Below are 26,752 nucleotides of genomic sequence, written 5' to 3'. Positions count from 1 at the left end.
CTGGTGCAGCAGGGGGCCCGACACCACGGAGAGCCTGGGGCTGGGGCCAGCGTTAGGCCACTCAGCCAGGCCTCGGGCCAGCACAGAGGGAAGGCACGGGGCTAAACTGAGGGCACTGCTTGGCCTCTGCCCATCGGGGGCATTCGGGATGAGGTAGACAACCGGCGATGTGAGGCCAGCTCAAGGCAGGACTTGGGCACGTGCGTGAACCAGAGGGGACTCCCAGCTGCTCCCACTGCCCAGGCCACCTGTTCTCCAGTGAACCTCTCCCTGCTGCCCTGGTCTGGTTGTTGCTGGCTGTGCACAGAGGCCAATCCGCACCCGGCTCTCAAGGGCCCGTGGGGCACACTCCACACATGGGCAGCTGCCCTGGCAGCCCTGCCCCTGGTGCCTCAGTCACCCTTGAGCCGCCCCTTCAACATGGGCTCTAAGCAAACCACCCCCCAGAACCTCACATCACTTAGTATCTCCACAGCCTACAGGTCAAAGGTTCTCCTAACATGTTACTGCACAGTCTTGGAGGATTAAGTGAATTTAAGCACAAGCTCAGCAACAATTAGACTGCAGCACAATTCTAAAGCCATATCCCCCAACCCCTGCTCTCCTGGCATCTCCCTGTGACCCTGACCTCTGCACTACAGCTGCTGATAAAACACTTGGTCCTGTGGGTGCCCCTGAGTGGAGGAAGAAGAGCTTCACAGGACATGCAGAGAAGGAGCCCCCTCGGAGATGGTCACAGAGCTGAGAGCCCATCCCATGCACACAATGTAGGGTCTCCCTCGTGGGGGCCTCTCCTCAGCTATGCTCGTCCCCACCCTACACGGGAAGCTGCAGGGGGCCAGGCCAGATACATATGTGCACCCCGCAATGCATTCCTACGTGTACGTGTGTGCACACACATGTACACACACGTGAAGTCTACCTGTAAACGTGTACACACATAGGTACACATGCACACACACAGCCCCACCCCCCTCCAGGCCCCACTCCAGACTCTCACTTTGAGCTTGGGCAGCCGCTTGATGGTCTTGAGTGGCCTCAGCACACGCAGGACCCTCAGGGACTTGATGGTGCTGATGTCTTTCCCTTTGGAGCCTCTAGAAGGGAGAAGCCACCCATGTAGACAGGTAGGGTGCACACCTGTGCCCAGAGCACTGGGGCCAGGGTAGCCTTGGTCCTGAAGATGCCTCAGGCCAGTGCATCTCCCCCAACAGGCTGCCTGAGTGGACAAGGGCTGGGGCCAGGCCAGTGGCACCTGGTGTCCAGGGAGAGCTGAGCTTCTGGCTGGGAAGAGCTCATCTCCCCAGATCCCATCATTCAGCACTCCCACGCCCCCCACACCAGAGTCCTCCAGACACCATGCCAAGACCCCAGTGGGAGTAAAGGTAGGTGGGCTCCAGGATGGCAGCCCCAGCCCAGGCAGCACGTGCAAGCCTATGAGCAGTGCAGACCATGCCCATCACCAGGGAGCCTTCTGGAAGGGCTGGCCTGCCTGCCTTTCCCTGCTTGTGGAGGGAGGGAGGGTTCACGCCACCAGGACTGAGCCTGATGTCAGGGAAGCACCCAGCTGACTATCATGCAAAGGCAAGAGCAGCAGGACCTATCAAGGCTGTGGCAAATGTGGCTGAAGTCCCTTCTTCTGACCCTTCTGACCCTTCACCGCCTGCCGTCTGCCCCTGTAACACGGCAGCATCTGCTCCTGCCTCAGAAACATTAAAACAGACTAACAGTGGCTGTAAATTAAACAGGTGTCTGCCTGGTTCTTCCTGGCTCCACGGCAAACCCCATCAGTCTTTCACCCACCACAAGGCATTTAACATGACTCAAGTTATATAGAGACATTGGTGGGGAGACTTCTACAAAACTGCAAAAATGGTATGTAGGATAACTATAACTCTTATGATTATGTGTCTAAAATATTGCTGGTTCATTAATGTTCTTCCAGATTTTAAGAAATCTTGTCCCTTAAGCTGTCAACAATTTGGTAAGATATACCTTTGTGAACTTCCCCAGAGGCCCAGATGGTAAAGCGTCTGCCTACAAAGCAGGAGACCTGGGTTCGATCCCTGGGTTGGGAAGATCCCCTAGAGAAGGACATGGCAACCCACTCCAGTATTCTTGCCTGGAAAATCCCATGGACGGAGGAACCTGGTGGGCTACAGTCCATGGGGTCACAAAGAGTCGGACACGACTGAGCGGCATTTACTTTACTTTACCTTTGTGAACAAAGATGAAACACTTACTTTTTCTCCCTGATTCCTTCAGAATTCAGAGTATTTCAATGAGTATTCTGACTTCCATGACAATATATTTATTCGCATAAGTTCAATAAGAACCTATTCTCCTTCTTTAGGACACAACTGGAAACACTGGCCATATGACCAAGGCTTTGACTGACAAGGGGCCGCAGGTACAATCTGATGGCCATGTCCTCGGCTTGGTTTCCTGGCTTTGAAAGCTTTTGAGAGTTCAGTCTGAAACTCCTTATGAAAATTAGCAGCAACAAAGCAGTCTCAAAAAGCACTTAAATGATCGGTCACTCTTCTCGCAGCACTTATCTAAATAACCAGACCAAGTTTAATACAAACAAGTTACTTTTACTGAGATTATCTTTAGTTTTTTTTTTAAAAAAGGGAGTATTATAGAGAGAAAAAATATGTTTGCCCCTCCATCGATATTAGATTCTAGTCCTAATAATTGTTTTTGAGGTTTTGCTGTATACCTACAAACTTGTCTGGATCCTGAATTCTTCATTTCCTCAAATATCTGGCTCTGACTTAACAAACTCATGTTTCCAGTTTTCTTCCACCCCTCTAATTTGAAATCAATCAGAACAAAGACTGCCCCACAATCCCCTTGGAAGAAACTGCACCTCGTTACCCAGGTCTTCCTCGCTACCCAGATGGCAGTGAGCCTCAGGGACTGGAACCCTGAATAAAAATTTCAGACCTGAAGAAGCCCCGCATCCCTTCCCTGGGCTGATCCCCTACACTGGTTTCTCAAATCCTGGAGCAGAGACAGGCAACAGGCCTCAGAGGGCCCCTGCGACAGTGTCCAGCAGGCCAGGCCCTGCTGGCTTTAGCAGGCTCGTGCTGGACCAATCCCAGATCCCCAGCGCCAAGGCTGGGGCTGCCTCACTCCTGCTGCTCTGCCCAGGGCTGATTCCAATCTGTCCCAACTGAGTAGATCTGATTTATCTCCACTCACTAGGAAACCCCACAGCAGTACCATCTTTGCAAGACATTTAGGGAAACTCCTTATTTCATGACAGAAGATTCTCTTTCCAAATACATTAAAAACCTAAGTGACCCCTGCCTTAAATGGGTAAACACAGTAAACCCTGTGAGCAAGTCCATCACTTGGTTAGGAGCAAATGTGCACAAGATATGATCAGAACCTTTCCTTAACTCTTGCAGACACTGCAGAGTCCCCTGCTAAGACATCAGCTTCCCAGGAGACACCCTTAGACTCTGGCCAAGGTTGGTCCTAATAATAGAATAGCCTTCGGTTATCTTTAGCAGAGCAGTAAATTGTCTATGCTTTGGCCAATACCACCTACGGTACCTGGATTAACACTTCTGGGGAAGTTGAAAATCGGTTACATCAGATCACGGAGCCAGCTACTTGGCTCAAATCTGTGACTTCTTCATGGGATCTTTCTTTGATTAGGGGACCATGACCTGGGCACCATCACTCCAAAATACACTTCAAACATTAGGAATTATCCTGTTTATAATGCCCCTGATATGTCTGTCATATTCTCTCAAAAACTTTAAATACATGTTTGTAGCTGACAGCCTAAGTAAGTGGTCTCCATTCTGACTGGAATGTCGGAAAAGAAGCAAAGAAAATGACCAACATGAGGATTATAAACCTAAAACTGTGATCTGTGTGACTGTCATAGGGATTAAACAGAAACATCATGACCTGCGGATACCATGTCTAAGGCCAAAGCTGCAAAAACCACACGACACGAGCGGAGCGCGGTGCTGGCACCTGTGAGTGCACAGGACCGCCTGCCACATCAGTAACAAAGGGTACTGCGGCCACGAAGCCGCCACATCGCAGCTGACAGTCAGCCCTCGGGACACTGCGGTGGAGTCAGGGTGTCCCGCATCGAGCAGTGAGCCAGCCCCCATCAGCGGGACACCCCGAGGAGACTCAGGAGGAGAAGGGCAGGATACTGGCCCCAGATAGCTAAGGTGCACATCAAAGAAATGACTTCAGTGAGCCCAGACTCTCGTATTTCCCATATATAGGAAAGCACTAAATTCCTTAAGATGCCTAGTTTTCTTCAATTAACAGTAATCTTTTGATATTCTGACTACCAGGTCTCTGTTGCAAAAACTCCTACATATCGTGGCTCATGACTCCCCCTTGCCTCTTTGGTACAGTCTCTCAGAGTTATCTGAGATGTTGTGTCCCAGGCTTAAGTCCTCAGTTTTGTCAGCCAGATACAAGGTAACTCTCAGCTTACAGGTTGTAAATTTTTTTCAGATGTCAACTACAAATTGACACTTGTCATCTTCTTCTGCAAGGATTAAGTCATGAGCTGCTGCAGCTGCTGACTTTCAGCACCTGCCCGAAAGGAATTCCAGGTGGAGAGCACAAATGAGGCCCTCGGTGCTCTAGGAAAAACTGGCAGAACAGCTCTTCAGACAGATATTTCCAGGAGTCGATTTTATGAGCCCAATTCTTGCATCTCGTCATATCTAGAAAAGCACTAAAATCCTTCATGGCGATGACTGCTCTTCATCACGAACAGAAACCTTCTGTAAAATGTATGTGCTTGATTGCATGTATTCCCCTTTGCCAAAACCACATATTTACTGACCTTTCCCCCTACTTCTTTGGAGCAGTTTCTCAGAGCTATCTGAAATGCTATCTCCCATGACATAGTCCGCATTTTTCCCCAAATAAAACTTAACTTGCAACTCTCACATTGTCCTTTTTAAGTCGGCACAGTGGACACACCTAAAATTTTTATCACATCTCTCAGTTGGGTTGACAGTTTGATCAGAAGGGGAGAACTGTTTAAAAAAAAAAAAAGGAGGGTAAGAGAGAGAAAGGAGGAGGAGGAAAATGAAGGAGAAGAAGGAAAAATAAAAAGAAACAGGACCAAAGTGGAGCCACTTGCCCACAGGAGAGCAGACCAGGACTTATTACAGTTTTAACCTTTCCCAGGAATGAAATTTCTGGAATCACCTGGTGAGCACCACTGAGGTAACACTGCCTGAAGCAATCCTTTCTTTCCTCTAGTTAAAACCTTGTCTGGCTCCCTGACTATGAAGGCCTTCCATTTTACACAGCTCCCATCATGTACAGCCTATCTAACTACTAGATGGGATGCTGCCTGTCTCACAAATCACTGAACAAACCCAATCAGACCTTCAGATTCACTCAGTTGAGTTTTGTTTTATAACAACGAGGGTCAGAGATGCTGGGCATTTCAGGGAAGTATGGAAAGGAAAGAGCAAAGAAAGCCCTATTTCCAGAGGAGACAAGTGGGAAAGTGTCTCAGGATATCCAACATCCTGGCAGCTGGGGTCACACAGCTCCCACCCAGAGTGGGCACTGCCCTCCAGACCCAGGTGCCCAGCCTCCAGCACTCAGTCAGGATGCCCTGCTCACCAAGGAGGGGCCATGCCCAGCCCCAGCCCCCAACCCAGCCCCCAGAGGTGAGGTGGGGACATGTGGCTGGGGGACATGGCTCCTGGCAGCATGCAGCCCAGATGGTGGAGGAAATGAGCAGAGGTGAGGCATGGTGATGAAACGGCCCACGTGGGGTCGCAGCGTGCTGTGATGTGGGACAGTGTGAGGGGACAGAGGGAAGGCATTACCCCATGAAGCTCCTACCGAGAGTCCAGCAACAGGAGACAAAGAGAAGAGAGTCAGTGAGGAGGTCTCCCCGTGGGCTCAGAGATGACCCCAACCCTCAGGATCGCTGTGCATCGAGGAGCTTACTTACGTCTTTGTCTAGGTAAGCAACCACCTCCCCAGCATCTGCCCCCAGCTCCACCCAAGCCCCACCCACCACCATGCAGGGTCTGAGGGAGCCAGTCTAGGCCCAGCCACAACAGGGCTGAGTGTTGCTCACTAGGAGCCACAGGAAACAGAGGCGCCCCCAGAGGAGGGGAGACACCCAGCCGCACCCACTTGCACTGGCTGACCAAGCAGTGCAGCCTCCTCAGGGCACCAAGAGCTTTCTGTCGGACGCAGGAGGCAGACACCTTAAGGCAGAACCTGCCTATCCAACTTCAGAACCACAGGGTGTGGCAGGGTCGACAAGCCCTGAGGTCCTCCCAGCCCCACAGTCGGCCCCAAGCGGACAAGGACAGATGAGAGACAGCGTGGGGCCGGGGGCCCTCCCTCCCCTCCCCCACACTTATCACAGCTCTGGGGGTGCAGTCCAGCAAATCAGAGTAGACCCAGGTACTTACGAGAAGGCAAACGCCACCAGGGCCCCACTGACCACAATGAAGTCCAGAATGTTCCACAGATCCCGGAAGTAGGCACCGGGGTGCAGCAGCAGTCCCAAATCGATCATCTTTAGGGGAATAACACATTTTAAGGAACAGAATATTTCGGAAAAGAAAGGTAGAGCCAGAGCCTAGAGACCTGCGGTGAGAGGAAGGATGCTGTTTCATGTTCCACACCACCCCCCCAGGGAGGGGTCACGGTCCCGGACGCATCTGTCAGGGTGAGGAGCCACGGCTCAGGTCACGTCCCCCCAGGAGAGAGGACACAATCCAGGGCGGGTCTGTCAGGGTGAGGAGCCACGGCTCAGGTCACGTCCCCCCAGGAGAGAGGACACAATCCAGGGCGGGTCTGTCACAGTGAGGAGCCACGGCTCGGGTCACGTCCCCCCAGGGGAGAGGACACAATCCTAGGCGGGTCTGTCAGGGTGAGGAGCTGCCACTCAGGTCATGTCCTGTCAGGGGAGAGGACGGGGTCCCGGGCACATCTGTCAGGGTGAGGAGCCACGGCTCGGGTCACGTCCCCCCGGGGAGGGGTCACGGTCCCGGGCGTGACTGTCAAGGTGAGGAGTCACGGCTCAGGTCACATCCCGTCGGGGAGGGAGTCACAGCTCAGGTCACATCCTGTCAGGGAAGGGGTCACGGCTCAGGTCACGTCCTGTCAGGAGAGGGGTCACGGCTCAGGTCACGTCCTGTCAGGGGAGGGGTCACGGCTCAGGTCATGTCCTGTCAGGGGAGGGGTCACGACTCGAGTCACGTCCTGTGGGGGGGGTCACGGCTCAGGTCACGTCTGTGGGGGGGCGGGTCATGGCTCAGGTCACGTCCTGTCGGGGACGGGGGGGGGGGGGGTCACGGCTTAGGTCACGTCCTGTCAGGGAAGGGGTCACGGCTCAGGACACGTCCTGTCAGGGGAGGGGTCACGGCTCAAGTCACGTCCTGTCAGAAGAGGGGTCACGGCTCAGGTCACGTCATGTCAGGGAAGAGGTCACGGCTCAGGTCACGTCCTGTCAGGGAAGGGGTCACAGCTCAGGTCACGTCCTGTTGGGGGGGGTCGCGGCTCAGGTCACGTCCTGTCGGGGGGGAGTCACGGCTCAGGTCACGTCCTGTCAGAAGAGGGGTCACGGCTCAGGTCACGTCCTGTGGGGGGGGGTCACGGCTCAGGTCACGTCTGTGGGGGGGCGGGTCATGGCTCAGGTCACGTCCTGTCAGGGAAGGGGTCACGGCTCAGGACACGTCCTGTCAGGGGAGGGGTCACGGCTCAAGTCACGTCCTGTCAGAAGAGGGGTCACGGCTCAGGTCACGTCCTGTCAGGGAGGGGGGAGTCACGGCTCAGGTCACTTCCTGTCAGGGAAGGGGTCACGGCTCAGGACACGTCCTGTCAGGGGAGGGGTCACGGCTCAGGTCACGTCCTGTCAGGGAAGAGGTCACGGCTCAGGTCACGTCCTGTTGGGGGGGGTTCACGGCTCAGGTCACGTCCTGTGGGGGGGGTGGTCACAGCTCAGGTCACGTCCTGTCAGGGAAGGGGTCACGGCTCAGGACACGTCCTGTCAGGGGAGGGGTCACGGCTCAGGTCACGTCCTGTCAGGGAAGAGGTCACAGCTCAGGTCACGTCCTGTTGGGGGGGGTCACGGCTCAGGTCACATCCTGTGGGGGGGGGTCACGGCTCAGGTCACGTCCTGTCGGGGGGGGGTCACGGCTCAGGTCACGTCCTGTTGGGGGGGGGTCACGGCTCAGGTCACGTCCTGTCGGGGGGGGGTCACGGCTCAGGTCACGTCTGTGGGGGGGCGGGTCACGGCTCAGGTCACGTCTGTGGGGGGGCGGGTCACGGCTCAGGTCATGTCCTGTCAGGGAGGGGGGGGTCACGGCTCAGGTCACGTCCTGTCAGGGAAGGGGTCACGGCTCAGGACACGTCCTGTCAGGGAAGGGGTCACGGCTCAAGTCACGTCCTGTCAGAAGAGGGGTCATGGCTCAGGTCACGTCCTGTCAGGGAGGGGGGGGTCACGGCTCAGGTCACTTCCTGTCAGGGGAGGGGTCACGGCTCAGGTCATGTCCTGTCAGGGAAGAGGTCACGGCTCAGGTCACGTCCTGTGGGGGGGGTCACAGCTCAGGTCACGTCCTGTCAGGGAAGGGGTCACGGCTCAGGACACGTCCTGTCAGGGGAGGGGTCACGGCTCAGGTCACGTCCTGTCAGGGAAGAGGTCACAGCTCAGGTCACGTCCTGTGGGGGGGGGTCACGGCTCAGGTCATGTCCTGTCAGAAGAGGGGTCACGGCTCAGGTCACGTCCTGTGAGGGGGGTCACAGCTCAGGTCACGTCCTGTCGGGGGGGGGGGCGGGTCACAGCTCAGGTCACGTCCTTTCAGAAGAGGGGTCACGGCTCAGGTCACGTCCTGTGGGGGGGCAGGTCACGGCTCAGGTCACGTCCTGTCAGAAGAGGGGTCACGGCTCAGGTCATGTCCTGTCGGGGGGGGTCACGGCTCAGGTCACATCCTGTCAGGGGGGAGGTCACGGCTCAGGTCACGTCCTGTTGGGGGGGGTCACAGCTCAGGTCATGTCCTGTCAGAAGAGGGGTCACGGCTCAGGTCACGTCCTGTCAGAAGAGGGGTCACAGCTCAGGTCACGTCCCGTCGGGGGGGGGGGGGCGTCATGGCTCAGGTCACGTCCTGTCAGGGGGGGGGTCACGGCTCAGGTCACGTCCTGTCGGGGGGGGGGTCACGGCTCAGGTCACGTCCTGTCAGAAGAGGGGTCACGGCTCAGGTCACGTCCTGTCGGGGGGGGGTCACGGCTCAGGTCACGTCCTGTCGGGGGGGGGGGGGTCACGGCTCAGGTCACGTCCTGTTGGGGCGGGGGGCGGGTCACAGCTCAGGTCACGTCCTGTCAGAAGAGGGGTCACGGCTCAGGTCACGTCCTGTCAGAAGAGGGGTCACGGCTCAGGTCACGTCCTGTGGGGGGGCGGGTCACGGCTCAGGTCACGTCCTGTCAGAAGAGGGGTCACAGCTCAGGTCACGTCCTGTGGGGGGGCGGGTCATGGCTCGGGTCACGTCCTGTCAGGGTGCTGACATGGCTCAGTTAATGGCCTCTTAAAGCCTCAACAGGCATTTGGATCTCCATGCCCTTGACCCCAGTGACTCCGCACGGCCAAGACTGGCTGAGATCCTGCCGGGCCTCCAGCTCCTCTGGAGCCTGAGTGAGTCTCCTCCTCGCTGGGCTCCAGGCACACCGGCCCGGAGCTCACCGCCTGCAGACCCTCGGAGGGTCAGCCCCGCTGGGCAGGCCGTGCTGTGGAGCTGCCCTTCTGCAGCGGTGACTTCTGGAGGTGTCTTCCTGTTTCTGGGCCTCAGTGTCCTTGTTTGTAAAATGCAGTAGCACCTCCCCCAGGGATTCACAAGAGAAGTGGAGTGAGCACGCACAGAAGCCACCCGAGCCACCACGTGAGCACGCCCTCCCTCCTCGAGCTGCACCCTGGGGACGTGCACAGGCCCTCGGGGGCACCAAGGACCAGGGCCACACAGCAGGTCATGCTTCACCTGCAGTCAGGCACCGGGAGTCCTCGCCGCCCACCTGCTGCAAGCTTTGAGCCTTGAGGCCACCATCCTGTCCTCACTCTCCTTCCTCTACTGAGGTCCCGGCCTCCCTCTCTGCTGAGACAACCCCGCACGACCTGGGCTCATACCACACAGGAGGGGGAAGCCTGTCTGCCTCAGAGAGAAGGGTCTCTGTCAGCAGGTAGTGGAGACCAGGCCCAGAGCTCACGAGCTCTCCTGAGGCTGATATAACACTGTGGGGAATCCTTAGCACATGTGACCTCGTGTCTCCACAAAACACAACCTCTGCAGGTGGGCTCGTCACCCACACATGTGTGCACGCCCAGGGCACACTCGCCACATGCCTTCATCTCAGTTACGAGGGGGATGAGCAAAGCCCTGCAGTCACCAAGGCAACCACACGTCTCACCTTTATCACCATCTCAAAGGTGAAGACACCTGTGAAGATGTAGTCCATGTACTTCAGCACCTGGAACCAAAAAGAGGCTTTTTTCAAGGGCAAGGCAGGAAGCTTGGGCCGGGGCCAGTTCAGCAACTCCATGTCTTCTTTCAGGAGCCTGAACAGATAACCCATCAGCCTGGGGTCATGGGGAAGTGAGGGGAGGCTTGGCCAGCGTCCCATGGGAGGGTCCCCTTCAGGGACGGTCTTCACTGCATCCTGGACACATCCCCAGACCTTCAGCCCCACACTCTGATGGGCAGACAGGGCCCTGACAGCACCAGCCCCTCCACAGCCCAACAGCAGCACTCACGTTGTTCCTGGGCGAGTCTGTCTGCACAGGATCCTCCGCGGCCAGGGCAATGCTACTCAGGGCAATGACCACGAGAATGACCATCTCGAAGTACCGCATGGTCACAATGTAGTGGCAGAAGCGGCGGAGCCTGGAAGGCAAAGCACGGGTCAACACAGGCTGATGGAGGACCGGCCCGGCCCCTCCCCACGGAAAGAGCTGAGTTCTGCTAAACGTCCCTCTGTTCAGGTGACAGCAGCCAGGTGACTGATGGGGACTAAATTCCTGGGAGTGAACGGGAGTGGTGGAAGGCTGCAGAAACCCCAGGCAGGGCCAGCCACCATGGCTCACAGGCCAAGTTGGTCTGGCCCTTTTGCTACATTAAGTTCCACTGGGGACCAGCCAGGGCTGCGTGTCTATGTGCTGTGGGGCTACCATGCCCTGGACAGGCTTCCAGCTCTGCTGTAGGTGGGGTAGGAGCCAAGCACCAACAGTCCCCGAGCAGCCCTTCTTGAACCCCAGTGCTGGGCGCGGCACCCTCGTCTGAGCTCACAGAGATGTGTGTGCACACCTGCCCCTCAGTCACCTGTCTGCCTCCACTCGCTAGTCAGCACCACCGATGACTGTTCTGGTTTGTTCAGGTACATCCTGGCCTGGGACACAGTGGCGACCAAGATACCACTGAACAGCGTAGACAGAAATCAATAGGACACGCTCAGATGTTGACAAACGCTACGACACAGCAGGAGACGGTGACCAGCAAGGCCTCCCAGGGGGACAGTGAAGCCAAGCCTTCTGCCCCCTCAAGAGACGTGCTCTCAGTCCCTCCTGCCCCAACGGGCTTGGCCTCCGCCCGCCAGCCCCTGCCACCTCTCCTCTCACCAGCACCGTGTTCCCAGGGACACCACGTCTCTGTCCCTTCCTGTCTGCTCCTCGTCCCAACCACCGCTTCCCAGCTGTAGCCCCCTCACCCCCAAGCTGCTCCTCCAAGCCCCCGCGTGCCCTGCTGGCACGTCTCCCTCCAAACTGAGACGCTTTCCTTCCACCCCCACGACACTCCATCGCAGGCTTTCTTCCGTCCCAGCCCCTCTTTCTTTCAAAGCAACACTACCAGTCCATCTTGTGGCTGAGTTTCCACCCCTCCTCAGACCCTCAAGTTCTGCTGGCCACATGCCACCCGCCAGCTTCCCCAGGCTCCGGGGCACAGCCAGGCCTCCAGCCATCAAGCAGAAACCCTGGCTGTCATCCTTCACAACGCTGCCCCCTTCCACCTCTATTTTGCCCTCAAATCCTGCAGATTCTGCCTCTAAAATTCCTCTCCAAGCGCTTCACTCCCAAACCTCTCCACTCTGAGCACCCTCCTCCAATCGCCACGACCACCTTCCAAACGGTCTCTCTGTCTCATCTCCATTCTCCCCACCAAAGGGCTCCAGTGCAGTCTGACGGAGACTCACCCCAGCGCTCACAGCCTCTCCAGCTTCTCTGGGTTCTCATGTCGTCCCACTTCTCCACAGAACACACATCGGCCCTGTGTGCCTCTGTGCTTTTCCACCCAACTGCCTTCAGCTGTTCGGAGACCCAGGTCTATCATGTCGAGACCATCGCAAGCTCTCTCCGCCTGTTGAGAACACTCTCTGCTCCCTCTTCACCTCGACTCTCACCCTTCAGCTTTCAGCCGAGATCTCTCCCTCCCTCCAGGAAGTCTCCCAGACACCAGACCTCCCTGCCCTACCTACCCACGCTGTACTCACATGATGGGCACACCAGTCAGTGCTGGAGGCAGGGGCCATACCTGTCTCGACCACCATCTCACTCCCAACCCCTAAAGAAAGAGCTCCCCACACTGGCGTGCTGAGCAGAGGAAGGAGCGGAAGGCGGGCGGCCAGAGCTGATGGACAGACTGCTAGATGACCGAGGGCAGAGGGGCCGGCTGGACATGGGAAAGGGGTGAGTCGGCGGTCCCTCGGACGCTGCTGCTGCACCCCCGTGGTGAGTTCCGCGTGGGGTCTGCCTGCACCCCCCGCCTGGCGGGCTCCCCTCTCCTTCCTCGGGCTCCACTCCCACTTCAGCGCCGCAGCGCCCCATGCACACCTCCAGCCCCCACTCTGCGCTTCCTCCTAGCCCTTCCCACCATGTAGGGGCTTCTGTGCCCCTCAGTGCCCTGTCTGCTGCCTGCCTCTCCACTGTCCCGTAGCTTAGAGGACAGGCGCTCATCGGTGGCTCATCACTGCGGTTCCCAGCACCTAGAACACTGTCTGCACACCGGTCGAGCTAATGAAGCAGCTGGACTGGCATGTGGATGCGTGACATGTGGGGACCACATGACGTAAACAGAGGGGAGAACACTAGACAGACGTGTGAGTGACTGCGACGCGCGTCCGTGGGCTCCAGGGGAGGGTGTGGATCAGCGTGAGACTGGGTGCGTGTGCGCAGAGGCGACCTACGGCTGCACTGGGGGTTAGAAGCAAGGCCCTGGGATGCCTGTCTGGGGTAAACCCCAGCTCGGCACTGAGACGGATGGGCGATACGTCTGGACGCCAGCCTTCCCTGTGGCTCCATGTCCTCATCCGCAAAGTGAGGCAACAGCAGAACGTGCTCTGTGGGAAGCTGTGATGACCTATGAAGACGCTAACACACGCAATGGCTGGGTCACGTCTAGCACGCCTGCTGTCACAGGCACATGGCTCGCAGGCCGTGGATAGGAGACAGCGCAGGACCTGGGCTGGTGGCAAGACTCACAGGTTGGTGGGGCTCAAGCAGAACATGGAGCTGTACGGGACAATGGGTCGGGGGCCACTCCTCATCACGTCATCAGCTTCCACCTCCTTCTTTCCTTCTGCTTGGCTTTCCAGGTCCACGTTACCACCTACAAGCACAAAGCCACCAAGTTAGGGGTGCAACTCATAAACTCACACCATGCAGGCCACCCCTGAGCAATACCCTCCAAGCTCCAGCCCCACAGGCTCATGGACCCATCCAGGGAAGGGCATGAGGCCAAGAACACAGCTTCACATGAGGCCCCGTCTGATCACAGCCAGATTGCCACTGAGGTGGGTAATGGCCAGGCTGAGCCAGCTCTGAGGATCTGGCTGTCTGCTGCAAAGACCCAGAGACCCTTCCTCACCTCTCCCTCCACCAGGGTCTCTGGGGAGCAGCACCAAGCCTGGTGGGCATCCCTGGCTGTGGACACCTCTGCCTCCCTGTGTGTGTGAGTGCTCAGTCGTGTCCGACTCTTTGCAACCCCATGGACTGTAAACCTGACAGGCCCCTCTGTCCATCGGATTTCCTAGGCAAGAATACAGGAGTGGGTTGCCATTTCCTATTCTAGGGGACCTTCCCAATCCAGGGATTAAACTCCATTCTCTTGTGTCTCCTGCATTTAGTAGGCGGATCCTTTACCACTGCGCCACCTGGGGAGCCCTCTGCCTTACCAATATACACTTAACAAAGATTTTTTTCTGCTTAAAAGAATGGAACAAAGATGCCAGAGCCTGGATGGAAATACTTCTCCTGAAATAAATTTACTATAACAACAACAGAACTCATCAATAAATCAAAACCAGGAAATAATAATAAATTATATTAATAAATAATATATATATAATATATAAAAATATATAATAATAGTAATATAAAATAATAATATATATAAGTAATAAATAATAAATCAAGGAAATAATAAAGTAATAAGTAATAAATAATAAATCAGGAAAATAAGGAGAGGATCAAAACAAGAGCTACAACCAAGGAGATTCATTGTTGGAAACAGTTTATTTAAAAAAGAGACCTGACAGAAACAAAAACTTCATTGAAACAGAACACAATCAAGCCAGATGACCAGATATGGGTCGCTGGAGCGGGGGATGAAGAAAGGAGCAGGATGTTCAATGAAAACAACCACGTGCTGGCTGGCCCGGGTGCTTCACCCTCACGACAGCACTTACTGGCGTGTGTTAGTACCTCCAGGTTTCAGATTAAGAAACAGGCTGAACTGAAGAATCACCCAGTGGGGACAAGACCGAGCAAAGCTGGGTTGGGCAGGGAAAGTGAGGCACCACAATAAACTGCTCCCTCCAGGGGACTGAAGGAGTGCAGTGGCAGTGCCCTGGGCTTCTGGGAAAGCACAGGTAAGTCGTCTCTGGCAAGAACATCCCCCATCTGCCCGCAGAATCCCCACTGACTGAGGTAACTGTTGCCAGCTTGAAGAGAACGCAAGCCTAATGTCCCAAGGCGTCCACCATGTAGAAAGAATTTCTCTGCTAGAGCTATGTACCATCCTCGAGAGAACTGAAAAAGCAGCCAAACAATTCTTTTTCTATAGGGCTTAATTATCTCATAAAGCCTGACTCAGAAAGGGTGCATTATGGTCAATTATATATGAACTCATATCAACAAACACAAAAAGAAGGGAGGTACGTGAAAGACAGCAGAAGCTAGTAATAGATGTATAATTCCCAAGGGACTTCAGATATATGTGCCTTTAGATGAGGACTGCAAAAGAACTAAAGAACTGAATATAAATATGCAAAGAAATTTAAAAAATGAGTCTTTAAAAAGTGAACAAGCAATAGAAGCCTATAAAAGTGGCCCAGCATTTCCATGGCCTATGACAGAGAGGCTTATTACAAAGGACTCAACCTCCTACTATAGACAACCATAAAAGCAGAACAAAAACGTGTAACTGCTTAAAGAACCCGAGAAGCAACAGTCCTTGGGAGACACTTGTGCCTGGGGGCCGCTTTCCCATTGGTAGAAGCAGAAAGCAGCACCCCTACTGGGAGGAGGGATGAAAGACTGCAGGTAAGGATGATGGACTGTCTGGGAATAAGGGGCAAAATCCCGGAGGGGAGAAAAGGACAGAAAAGCGAGGCCCCCCCCTCAGTCCCCACAACTCCCCTCCGGTCTCTGCTGTACTGGTGTAAGGCAAGGCTGGTCTCTACTGGGAGCAAAGGGTCTCAAGGCAGAGGCAGGGCTGAAGGCTTGATACTGGGAACAAATGCAAACAGATTCAACTTTGCTATCATTTTGCATTCAGATTATTCTTGTTTTTATTAGTGTTCTGGTTAAAGAGTTGCCATACCTTGAATTATTTAATAAGGCCTATTATTTTCAACACATGGCATTTTTAGAAATGCATGTATAATGTTATAGCAGGAAGGTCTATACTTTAGGAAGATAGAAAATGATATTAAAGGAAAGTCTGTAACGTAAGAAATCAGTAAATCTAAACACAGTCTCTATAAAGTTGTTGGGAAGGAAGAAAATTTTATTCTACATTCCTAGGTTCTTCTGACTGGTCTAAGAATTAAATTGACATGAGATTAGTAATATGAAAAAATATAGGAACCACACATCTGTGAGAGGTTCAGACAGAAAGGTAGAATGAGGTGCATATATATATCACCCTGAGCTAAACAATGGGGGCCTCTAAGGAGGCAACATAAAACAGAGCAGATTTTTGGTTATTAGGTGCTTGCCCTTCCAAAGAGATGGGGCCACTTAGATAACACGTATCTCTGGTAATAACTCTTTCTTGGGAAAAATCCCCAATCTAAATTTTTCTAGGTGGTTAAGGCAAGAACAGTTGTTTCTCTTGAACCCACAGGGTCTTGGTTGCCTTTAGCTCAAAAATAATTCTCATGCACACATTTGGGGGAGGCTTGTCCAGAACCCCTACAAAGTCCAAAGAATAATAAAATCTATTTTGTGGGAAAAGAAGGACTAAAATGATGGATGCTAATGAGGAAGTTGGGAAAAATGTGATTGCAGTTGCTATTCTAAGGCCTTAGACCTTAATTTAAAAATAACTATAGATTTTGTTATGCAAGCATGATATAATTAAAGGATAACTGCTAAAAACAGAAAAAGAATTCATAGTTTATAAACTATGAGAGGGGAAATGTCACACAAAAGCAATTATTCAATACTAAAAAGGAAGGAGAAGGAAGAAAAACAGGAAAAATTGGAACAAACATCGCAGGTCCAAGTAAATTAATAATCACAATATATACAAGCAGATGGAACCTGGCTACTGACTGACAGAGATTATCCAGGTGACATGTTTAAAAATACAGTTATATGTAGTTTCCAAGAGACGGGCCCAAAATACGAGGCCACATAAAGTCTAGAAGTCAAAAGATGAGAAAAGAAACACTTGGCAAATGTTCATTAAAAAAAAAAAAACTCAGGCATATTCACATCAGAAAAATACAATATAAGAAGAAAATCATTAGAGGGTCACCACAAGATGACAAAAAGTTCAGCTCCAGTGTTGTTGTTCAGTCACTCAGTCCTGGCTGACTCTTTGCAACCCCAGGGACTGTAGCCCACCAGGCTCCTCTGTCCATGGGATTCAGCAGGCAAGAACACTGGAGTGGGTGGCCATGCCCTCCTCCAGGGGGCCATCCCGACGCAGGGGCTGAACCTGCACCTCCACATCTCCTGCGTTGCTGGCAGATGCTTTACCATCTGAGCCACCAGGGAAGCCCATGCATTCCTCGTGCGTGCGTCATGCTCAGCTGCTTCAGTCGTGTCCAACTCTTCATGACCCTATGGACGGTAGCCCGCCAGGCTCCTCTGTCCATGGGACTCTCCAGGCAAGAATACTGGAGTGGGTTGCCATGCCCTCCTCCAGGGGATCTTCCTGACCCAGGGATTGAACCAACGTCTCCTGTGGCTCCTGCATTGCAGGCAGATTCTTTACCGCTGAGCCACCAGGGAAGCCCCATATTCTTCTTAAGCATACATAAAACATTTACAAAAGTTGACCACATGCTAAACCATAAAGCAGTCACCTCTTGTCTCAAAGATGACCCTACATGAACATCGTCATCTCCAATCACAGTACAATTAGGTTTCAATTTAAGGTAATGGTCAGAAACCAACGATTCAGAGTTAAATTTTACAATTGGAAGGTGAAAAGTATACTTTAGTTAAGTCAAAAAATATATATCATAGGCAGTATAAATGTGTCTACATAGAAAACAACAGAAAAATTATTTGGAATAAGAGAGTGTTTGGCAACTCTGGGTGGACACAAAATCAATGGACAAAAACTGCTTGCATTTCTATATGGTAGGAGCAAAAAAAACAAAAATTTTTTTAAACAATACTATTTTAAAAAACCAAATAAGTAAAAAGACAAAAAGAAGGAACTTAGGGGCAGGGAAACTCCTGTGTATGGTACTGTAATGACACAGTTATATATTTGTCCAACATCATTAGAATATATACCAGCAAGCGTGAGACCTGCTGTAAACTATGGATTTGGGGTGAAAAGGATGTGCTGCTAGGGGCTCACTGACTGTAACAAGTGTACCACCAGGAGAGGAATACTGACCATGGGGAAGGCTGTGTGTGTAGGGGTAGACAGGATACAGCAAATCTCTATACTTTCTACTTAATTTTTACCTTGAAACTAAAACTGCTCAAAAAAAACACCAATTTTTCAGGGTAACACAAAAGAGATACAAATGTAAAGTCTAAGTGGGTAGGTAAAAACCCTGTGATCTTACATTTGAATTACAAATGCCAAAAGACCACATGGTATATTCTTCTCCCTTAAAAAGAAAAAAAAAGTCCCCACGAGCCTGAAAGCAGTAAAAACTCAGCAGCAAAGACCATATGGGTAAATAATACCATTTCTTATCAAAGGAACTGCAGCACCTCAGATCAGCATCTACAGAAGCAGACCATGAAATGAGGGTCCATGTGCAAGAGACTGAGGACAGACTCCCAAAAAGAACTAGATGGGAGCAAGAAAGAGCAGGGCAGAGAAGATCAAGTGAGAGTGCAGTTTCAGATAAAGCCCTGCCACAGCATCAGCTGCTGCTTCGGGGACCCTGGGGTCTGAACTAAGCTTCAGAGTTGTCAGACCTGAAGCCAGACGGCTGGGTTTTCATCCGCCCACACCCCTTCCCTAGTGAGGGCCACCCGGGGTCGCCAACCCTCAGAGAAGTGCTCCCTCCCGCCCACCTCTAGTGGTCCAGGGCAGCCCTCCAAAGAGGAGCTGAAGGTGAGGCCACTGGAGGCGGAATTACCCGAAGGCAGGGAAGGGAGGTCTGGAGAAGCAGCAGGTGTCCAGGACACAGCCCTCCTTGGAGAAATAGCCAATTCCACGTTTGGGCAAGAAAGGAACACAACAACCCTGGAATGAGTTGTAACAGATGAAAACAGAAAGCTGTCAAAGACCACAATAGGCTGTGAGAAGGTAAAAAAGCCAACTTTAAAAAAAACAAAAACAAAAGTAAAAAAAATTTTAAATACATAAATAAAAATTAAAAAGCCAACTTTAAGGGGCGTGCCCTGTCCAGAGATGGGACAATTTGAGCATCAGAACTAACAGTGAGTCCAAAGGACCTAAACATATCAAACATGTTAAAATCTAATGATTCATAAGGATAATTTTGTTAAAGCTCTCAATGACTGTATTTGGAGTTCCTAGGAACCAACCTGCTATTTTGAAAATTTATACATAAAGGTGCAGAATGAAGCATGTATCTTGCTATATACAAATACAAGCTGTATTTCAGGGTAACCAAAAAGTTGATGAAGAAAGTTCTTTCTTACAGAAAAAGTTGGAATAGTTGGAATAGAAAAAGTTGGAATAATTCAGAAAGCATGATGGAATTATAATTCACAACTGCACAATACCAAATAAAAATCACAAATCTGGTGACAATCATCAATGCCTACCAGTTCACTCGGGGAAAAGCTGGTGGAGAAACTTACCCTGGGTGGGTTGGGCAATATCCACGGATCAATCTTAACGCTGCCCAAAGGAAAGCAGCAGATGCCATGTGGCTCCTGATGGAACGTGAGAGGAAGCACACAACCACCTATGAAGCTTCCCTAGAGTTTTTACTCTGATCAGAATCAAGGTGTGCGGTTCACAGACAAGGGTGATTTCGCCTCCTAAGGAATACCTGGCAAAGTCTAGAGACTGTTTTTTGGTTTTTTGGTTTTTTTGGTTGTCATAACTACAGTATGCTACTGAGATCTGGAAGGGAAAGGTCAGAGATGCAGCTGAATATCTTAAAACGCACAAGACAGCCACCACCAACAAATGTCAATAGTGCCAAGTTCAGAAGGCCTGTTTTAGATCTAATTACCAGATGACAGGAATGCTAAGGATAGAAAAATGGGCTACAGGACACCATGAGGCAATCAACCAAATCCAGAATACTTAACAGGGTAAATTCTACAGTATTTCAACAGATAAATGGCATGCATAAAATAATCACAGAGTAAAACAGACATAGACAGATTAAGCTAGGTCAAATCCTGTTTGGATCCTGATTCAAACATACCAGCTGTAAAAAGCTGTTTTTCAGATAACTGGTAAAATTTGAACTCAAGAAATCTGTGCAGGTCAAGAAGCATCCATCAATTAGAACAGGACATGGAACAACAGACTGGTTCCAAATTGGCAAAGGAGTATGTCAAAGCTGTATATTGTCACCCTGTTTATTTAACTTATATGCATAGTACATCATGTGAAATGCCAGGCTGGAAGAAACACAAGCTGGAATCAAGATTGCCAGGAGAAATATCAATAAACTCAGATATCCAGGTGACACCACCCTTATGGCAGAAAGCAAAGAGGAACTGAAGAGCCTCCTGATGAAAGTGAAAGAGGAGACTGAAAAAGCTGGCTTGAAACTCAACATTCAAAAAACAAAGATCATGACATCTGTTTCCCCATCTGTTTGCCATCCCTTCATGGCAAACAGATGGGGAAACAATGGAAACAGTGATAGACTATTTCTTGGGCTCCAAAATCACTGCAGATGGTAACTACAGCCATGAAATTGAAAGATGCTTGCTCCTTGGAAGAAAAACTATGACCAGCCTAGACAGCATATTAAAAAGCAGAGACATTACTTTGTCAAAAAAGGTCAAAGCTAGTCAAAGCTATGGTTCTTCCAGTAGTCATGTATGGATGTGAGAGTTGGACCATAAAGAAAGCTGAGCACTGAAGAACTGATGCTTTTGAACTATGGTGTTGGAGAAGACTCTTGAGAGTCCCTTGGACTGCAAGGAAATCAAACCAGTCAATCCTAAAGGTAATCAGTTCTGAATATTCATTGGAAGGACTGATGCTGAAGCTGAAACTCCAATACTTTGGCCACCTGATGCAAAGAACTGACTCAATGGAAAAGACTCTGACGCTGGGAAAGATTGAAGGCAGGAGGAGAAGGGGATGACAGAGGATGAGATGGTTGGATGGCATCACTGACTCAACGGACATGAGTCTGAGCAAGGTCTGGGAGCAAGCTCCCTGATGGACAGGGAAGCCTGGCGTGCTGCAGTCCATGGGGTCACAAAGAGTCAAACACGACTGAACTGAAAAAATTATTATCAACCTTGTAGGTGTAACAGTGCTATTGTGATTGTTAAATCCTTAATTATTAGAGATGCTTCCAGACACAGTTAAACCTAAAGTGATTAAAAGAAAGAAAGGAGCCACACAAGTGAAACACAATTGGCAAAAACGCAGATTATCACTTTGAGGGTGAGCGACAGCAACTGGGGCTTCACTATACTTGTGTCTCTACTTTCAGTGTTTTAACTTTCCATAATAAAAAGGTTTTTATGTAAGCAGCCAAAGAAGAGAAGACAGGCACACAAAGGAACAACTTGGACTAATGATTAACTTCTCAACAGAAAACAGCAGGAAGCAGGAGACAGTGGAACAGTCTCAAAAGGCTGAGAGGAAATAACGAACCACCTAGAATTTCATACAAATTGAAACTACTTTTACAAACAATTTGGAAAGATGTTTCAGGCAAACCGAGAGAAAAATTGAGAGAGGAGTATGACAAGGCTATATATTATCACCCTGCTTCTTTAGCTTATATGTAGAGTTCGTTATTGTTTAGTTGCTCAGTCACGTCTGGCCCTTGGAGACCCCATGGACTGCAGCACACCGGGCTTCCTTGTCCTTCACCATCTCCCAGAGTTTGCTCAAACTCATGTCTATTGAGTCAACGATGCCATCTAACCATCTCATCCTCTGTTGCCCCCTTCTCCTCCTGCCCTCAATCTTTTCAAGCATCAGGGTCTTCTCCAATGAGTAGGCTTTTCACATCAGGTGACCAAAGTACTGGAGCTTCAGCTTCAGCATCAGTCCTTCCAATGAATATTCAGGGTGGATTTCCTTTAAGACTGACTGGTTTGAATACATCATGCAAAATGCTGGGTTGGATGAACCACAAGCTGGAATCAAGACTGCCCAGAGAAGTTATCGATAATCTCAGATATGCAGATGATACCACTCTAAAGGCAGAAAGCAAAGAGGAACTAAAGAGCCTCTTGATGAGGGTAAAAGAAGAGAGTGAAAAAGCTGGCTTAAAACTCAACATTCAAAAAACTAAGATCACGGCATCTGGTCCCTTCACTTCATGGCAAATAGAATGGGGGGAGGAGTGGAAGCAGTAACAGATTTTATTTTCTTAGTCTCCAAAATCACTGTGGACAGTGGCCACAGTCATGAAATTAAAAGACACTTACTCCTTGGAAGGAAAGCTATGACAAATCTAGACAGCATATTAAAAAGCAAAGACATCACTTTGCTGACAAAGGTCCATACAGTCAAAGCTATGATTTTTCCAGTAGTCAGGTATGGATGTGAAAGAAGGCTGAGCACCAAAGAACTGATACTTTCAAATTGTGGTGCTGGAGAAGACTCTTGAGAGTCCCGTGGACTACAAGGAGATTGAACCAGTCAATCTTAAAGGAAATCTACCCTGAATATTCATTGGAAGGACTGATGCTGAGGCTGAAGCTAAAATACTCTGGCCACCTGATGCAAACAGCCGATTCATTGGAAAAGACCCTGATGGTGGGACAGATTGAGAGCAGGAAGAAAAGGGAGCAACAGAAGACGAGATGGTTGGATGACATTATTGACTCAATGGACATGAGTCTGAGCAAACTCCAGGAGATAGTGAAGGACAAGGAAGCCTGGTGTGCGGCAGTCCATGGGGTCACAAAAAGTCGGACACAACTGAGCAACCGAACAGCAACAAGCACCACCATCCAAGGGCTCAGCTGCTCAGTTGTGTCTGACTCTTTGCAGCCCCATGGAGTGTGACCTGCTAGGCTCCTTTGCCCACGGGATTTTCCAGGCAAGAATACTGAACAGAATTGCTTTTTCCTACTCCAGGGGATCCTCCTGACCCAGGGATTGAACCTGCATTTCTTACACTGGCAGGTAGATTCTTTCCCACTGGTGGCACCTGGGAAGCCCTTCACTGCCATGAGACCTTAGCAAAAATATCAGAAAAAAATGTTCTTCATGCAGAAGGAAAAAAAAAAGCCAAATGGATGACCTCAAATGCAAAGAGTGATAAAATACAAGAAAAAATAACGAAATTAACAGAAAAGTGTTAAAGAAATCTCTGCTACTTATAAATTCAAAACTGTACTTATAAATAACTAATGAATCAAACCATAATGAAACTTGGAAAAGATTTAGAAGTAAAAAATATGATGTTTCATAACTTGTAAAATAAAATTAAAGTAATTCTTAGAGTGATAGTTAAAGCCTTAAACACCCTAGCAAAGTAGAAAAGCTTGTGTCACAGCTGAGTATTCAACTAATAAGTGGGCAAAGAGATTACAATAAAGACAAATAAAGCAGAAAAAAAGAAATAATAAATAAGAACATAAATTAATGACACAGAAAAGATACGATAAAAAGGCTAAGAACGCCAAAGTTGAGACTTTAGTACCCTATTAAAATTGACAACCTCTAGGGGGGAAAAAAAGAGTTTATCAAGAGAAGGAGAGAAACAGTGGAGAAAGAAGGGAAGAAGGGAATGAAGGATAGAAAGAAGAAATGAAGAAAGAAAATTAGAAATGTAAAGTGGCCATAACTACAAATCCAGCAGAAACTAAAAGAGGCCGGTTCCTGCTGACACCGGCACAGTCACACTCGAATTTACGTCTCTCCCTACGTGCTCCGTAACCCACATGGTTGATAGGCAGGTGATGAAATCATCCACGGTGCGTGCCTCCAGCACACAGGAAATAAGGGAACTACAAACCTGAATTTACATGTCGGTGGGAAAGCAAACTTCGCCCTGAGGAATCAGGCAGGGAGTGTGTGGAGAAGGGGGAGCGAGGTGGGTCCTAGTGATGCTGAACACAGAAACATCGACTTGTTCACCCACAGGAAAAAAGGCAGGGAAACACTGAGAACAGGTGTGAGACCCGCCAGCTCCGGGTGCTGCTTCTGGGGACGTGAAAGGAAGGGCCTGGAAGTGCCCAGCACTGTAGGCAGTAACCTTGAGAAGACAACGAGAGATGCGAGTTCAGTGGCTCAGCGACGGAAGGAGAGAAGAAACAAGTGTCCAAGATCCAGGGCCCTCCAGACACCCCCCACTGGGCACCACTGAAAAAGAAAATGGGCTTCATTGTACTGACATAAGAACGTGTTCTTGACCTAGAAACCAACTAAGCTGCCTAAACCTCTCCCCTACTCTTCCCAAAATCACATGTAATTTTTGGTCCAAGAAATTGTAACATGCTGCTAAGTCGCTTCAGTCGTGTCCGACTCTGTGCGACCCCACAGACGGCAGCCCACCAGGCTCCGCCATCCCTGGGATTCTCCAGGCAAGAACACTGGAGTGGGTTGCCATTTCCTTCTCCAACACACTTCCTCATTATCAGAAAAATGAACCCAACATCCATACAAAGCTTCTACATAAGAACACAGAAAACAAGGATGAAAACCCTTCAGGTAATAAAGATACTCCACAAAAAACAACCACACAGCAGACAAAAACCTTCCAACATGAACTAAACATAACTAAACAAGCAGTTGTTGATAAGAAAAAACACCACAAATCAAATTCAAAAGCTGAAAACAAAAATGTGTGGACAGTTAGATGATATGAGATGAGAGCTAAGGAAACTTAGGAGACAAGTTGAAAAAGGAGACAAAATCATCTGAGAAATAAAGTTACAGAGAAAAAACAAAATCATCTCAGAAAGTATGAGGAGACAACAGGTAAGTCCAAGGGAAAATACACATGACTGAAATCATAGCAAGGGAAAAGGAATTTCAGAGTGAAATGAGCCAAGAGAAAACATATGAAATAAGGAGTGAGTTTTCAGATGGGTAAAGAGAAATTCATACAGCAGAGAGGCAAAGGAGAGCCAACATTTAAATAACTGGAATGTATGAAAAGCAAAAATAAAACAATGTAATGTAACTAACATTTAACACTGTAATCCCAGAAATTTTTCCTGAAATGAAATAACATCTGTCAATTGATTTTTGACAAAAGTACCAAAGTAATTCTATTGAAAAGGGCTGCCTTTCCAACAAATGGTAGGAGGACAAGCGGATATCAGTGGTGGTGCGGGGTGGGGTAGTAAGAACCACAACCCTTTCTTACCTCATGCCATACATAAAGATTAACTCAAAGACCTCAGCTTTCAGAAAGATGGAATAGAAGTACCTTCTTTCATTCATCCTCTGAGGACAACTAAAAACCCTGGACATCATATATAAGGCAAACCTAGAAGATTTGTCTAGGTTTCAATCAAAAAATCACTTGTCATACCAGGAAAATCTCAATTTGAATGAGAAAAGATAATCAATAAACACCAAGATAACACAGATGTTAAAGCATCCATCATAAAAATGCTTTGACAGATGTAAAAACACACTCGAAACAAGTGAGGGAAAAACCTCAGGAAAGAAACAGAAGATATACAGAACCAAACACAAATTTTGGAAGTGAAAAATTCAGTAACTGAAAGTAGAAACTTAACAGACGGGCTCAACAGCAGAACGGAGGGCACAAACGCAAGAACTAGGGAACTGGAGGACAGACAATAAAGTTACTCAGTCTGAACAACAGAGAGAAACCAGACGGAAAAAAGTAAGCAGTCCCAGGGGCCTTCGGGACTGTAACAAAAGATCTACCATTCGTGTCAACAGAGTCCTGGAAAGAAAGGAGAAGGAGGGCAGAGCTGAAGACGTATTCAAAGACATATGGATGAAAAATTTCCAAAACTGGCAAAAAGACAAAAATCTACAAATTTAAGAAGCTGAGTGAATCCCAAACAGGATAAACCTAAAGAAATTCATGCCAAAATACATCATAATCAAACTTCTGAAATATAAAGAAAAAAAATCTTGAAAGCAGCGAGAGAGAAACAACATCTTACCTATAGGAAGAAAACAATTCGAATGACACTGGATTTCTCATCAGAAACCATGGAGGTCAGAAGCATGAGGCACACGTTTTTTCAAGTGCTGAAAAAAAAAGAACTGTCAACCCAGAATTCTATACCCAGTGAAAATATCCTTCAGGAATGAAAGGAAAATCAAGACATTCTCAGATGAAGGAAAACTAAGAGAATTTTCACCTGTAGAACTACCCTAAAAGAATGGCTAAGGAAGGTCCTCCAAACAGAAAGTAAGCTATGAAAGAAGAAATATTGGAATATCAGGAAGGAAGAAATAAAGAACAATAGGAAGAGTAAAAATACAGCACACTTTCCTTTTCCTCTTGAGTTCTCTAAATTACATCTGACAGTGAAGCAAAAATTATAACATACATTGATGTACTTAAATACATGTGTAATTATACACGGGGAGGAAAAAGAGAGGCAAAATGTCTATACTTCATTCCGACTGATAGAAGGACAACCCTGGTGTATTGAGACATACGTAATCGGAGAAGGCGATGGCACCCCACTCCAGTACTCTTGCCTGGAAAATCCCATGGACGGAGGAGCCTGGTGGGCTGCAGTCCATGGGGTCGCACAGAGTCGGACACGACTGAAGTGACTTAGCAGCAGCAGCATACATATGTAATACTTAGAAGAACCATCAAAAAACCAATACAAAGAGACACACTCAAAAATACTATAGATGAATCAAAATGGAATTCTAAAATATACACAAGTAACTCACATGAATGCAGGAGAAAGAAACCAGAGAAATAAAAAATAGAAAAAATAAACAGCATGCAACAGTACATA

General features: G+C 49.5%; 1 protein-coding gene and 1 long non-coding RNA gene across 4 annotated transcripts in view; one reads left to right on the top strand and one right to left on the bottom strand.

Annotated features, from left to right (window-relative positions):
• Positions 1-26,752, bottom strand: part of CACNA1B (calcium voltage-gated channel subunit alpha1 B) — a 214,956-nt gene that overhangs the window by 51,741 nt on the left and 136,463 nt on the right. For all 3 annotated transcript variants that reach the window (XM_061434350.1, XM_061434349.1, XM_061434348.1), the window contains 5 exons: positions 13,490-13,616; positions 10,772-10,901; positions 10,429-10,488; positions 6,441-6,547; positions 1,001-1,097 (listed from right to left, as the gene is read on the bottom strand). In XM_061434350.1, coding sequence (XP_061290334.1) covers positions 1,001-1,097; positions 6,441-6,547; positions 10,429-10,488; positions 10,772-10,901; positions 13,490-13,616 — 521 coding nt within the window. The remainder of the gene's footprint in view (positions 1-1,000; positions 1,098-6,440; positions 6,548-10,428; positions 10,489-10,771; positions 10,902-13,489; positions 13,617-26,752) is intronic.
• LOC133257853 (uncharacterized) lies at positions 11,555-14,119 on the top strand. Its single transcript, XR_009739717.1, has 3 exons — positions 11,555-13,491; positions 13,603-13,800; positions 13,890-14,119. It is a non-coding gene; the product is annotated as an uncharacterized LOC133257853 (long non-coding RNA).

This window comes from Bos javanicus, chromosome 11, assembly GCF_032452875.1.
Source record: "Bos javanicus breed banteng chromosome 11, ARS-OSU_banteng_1.0, whole genome shotgun sequence".
Taxonomy (NCBI): domain Eukaryota; kingdom Metazoa; phylum Chordata; class Mammalia; order Artiodactyla; family Bovidae; genus Bos; species Bos javanicus.
This window is presented reverse-complemented; position numbering and strand designations above follow the sequence as displayed.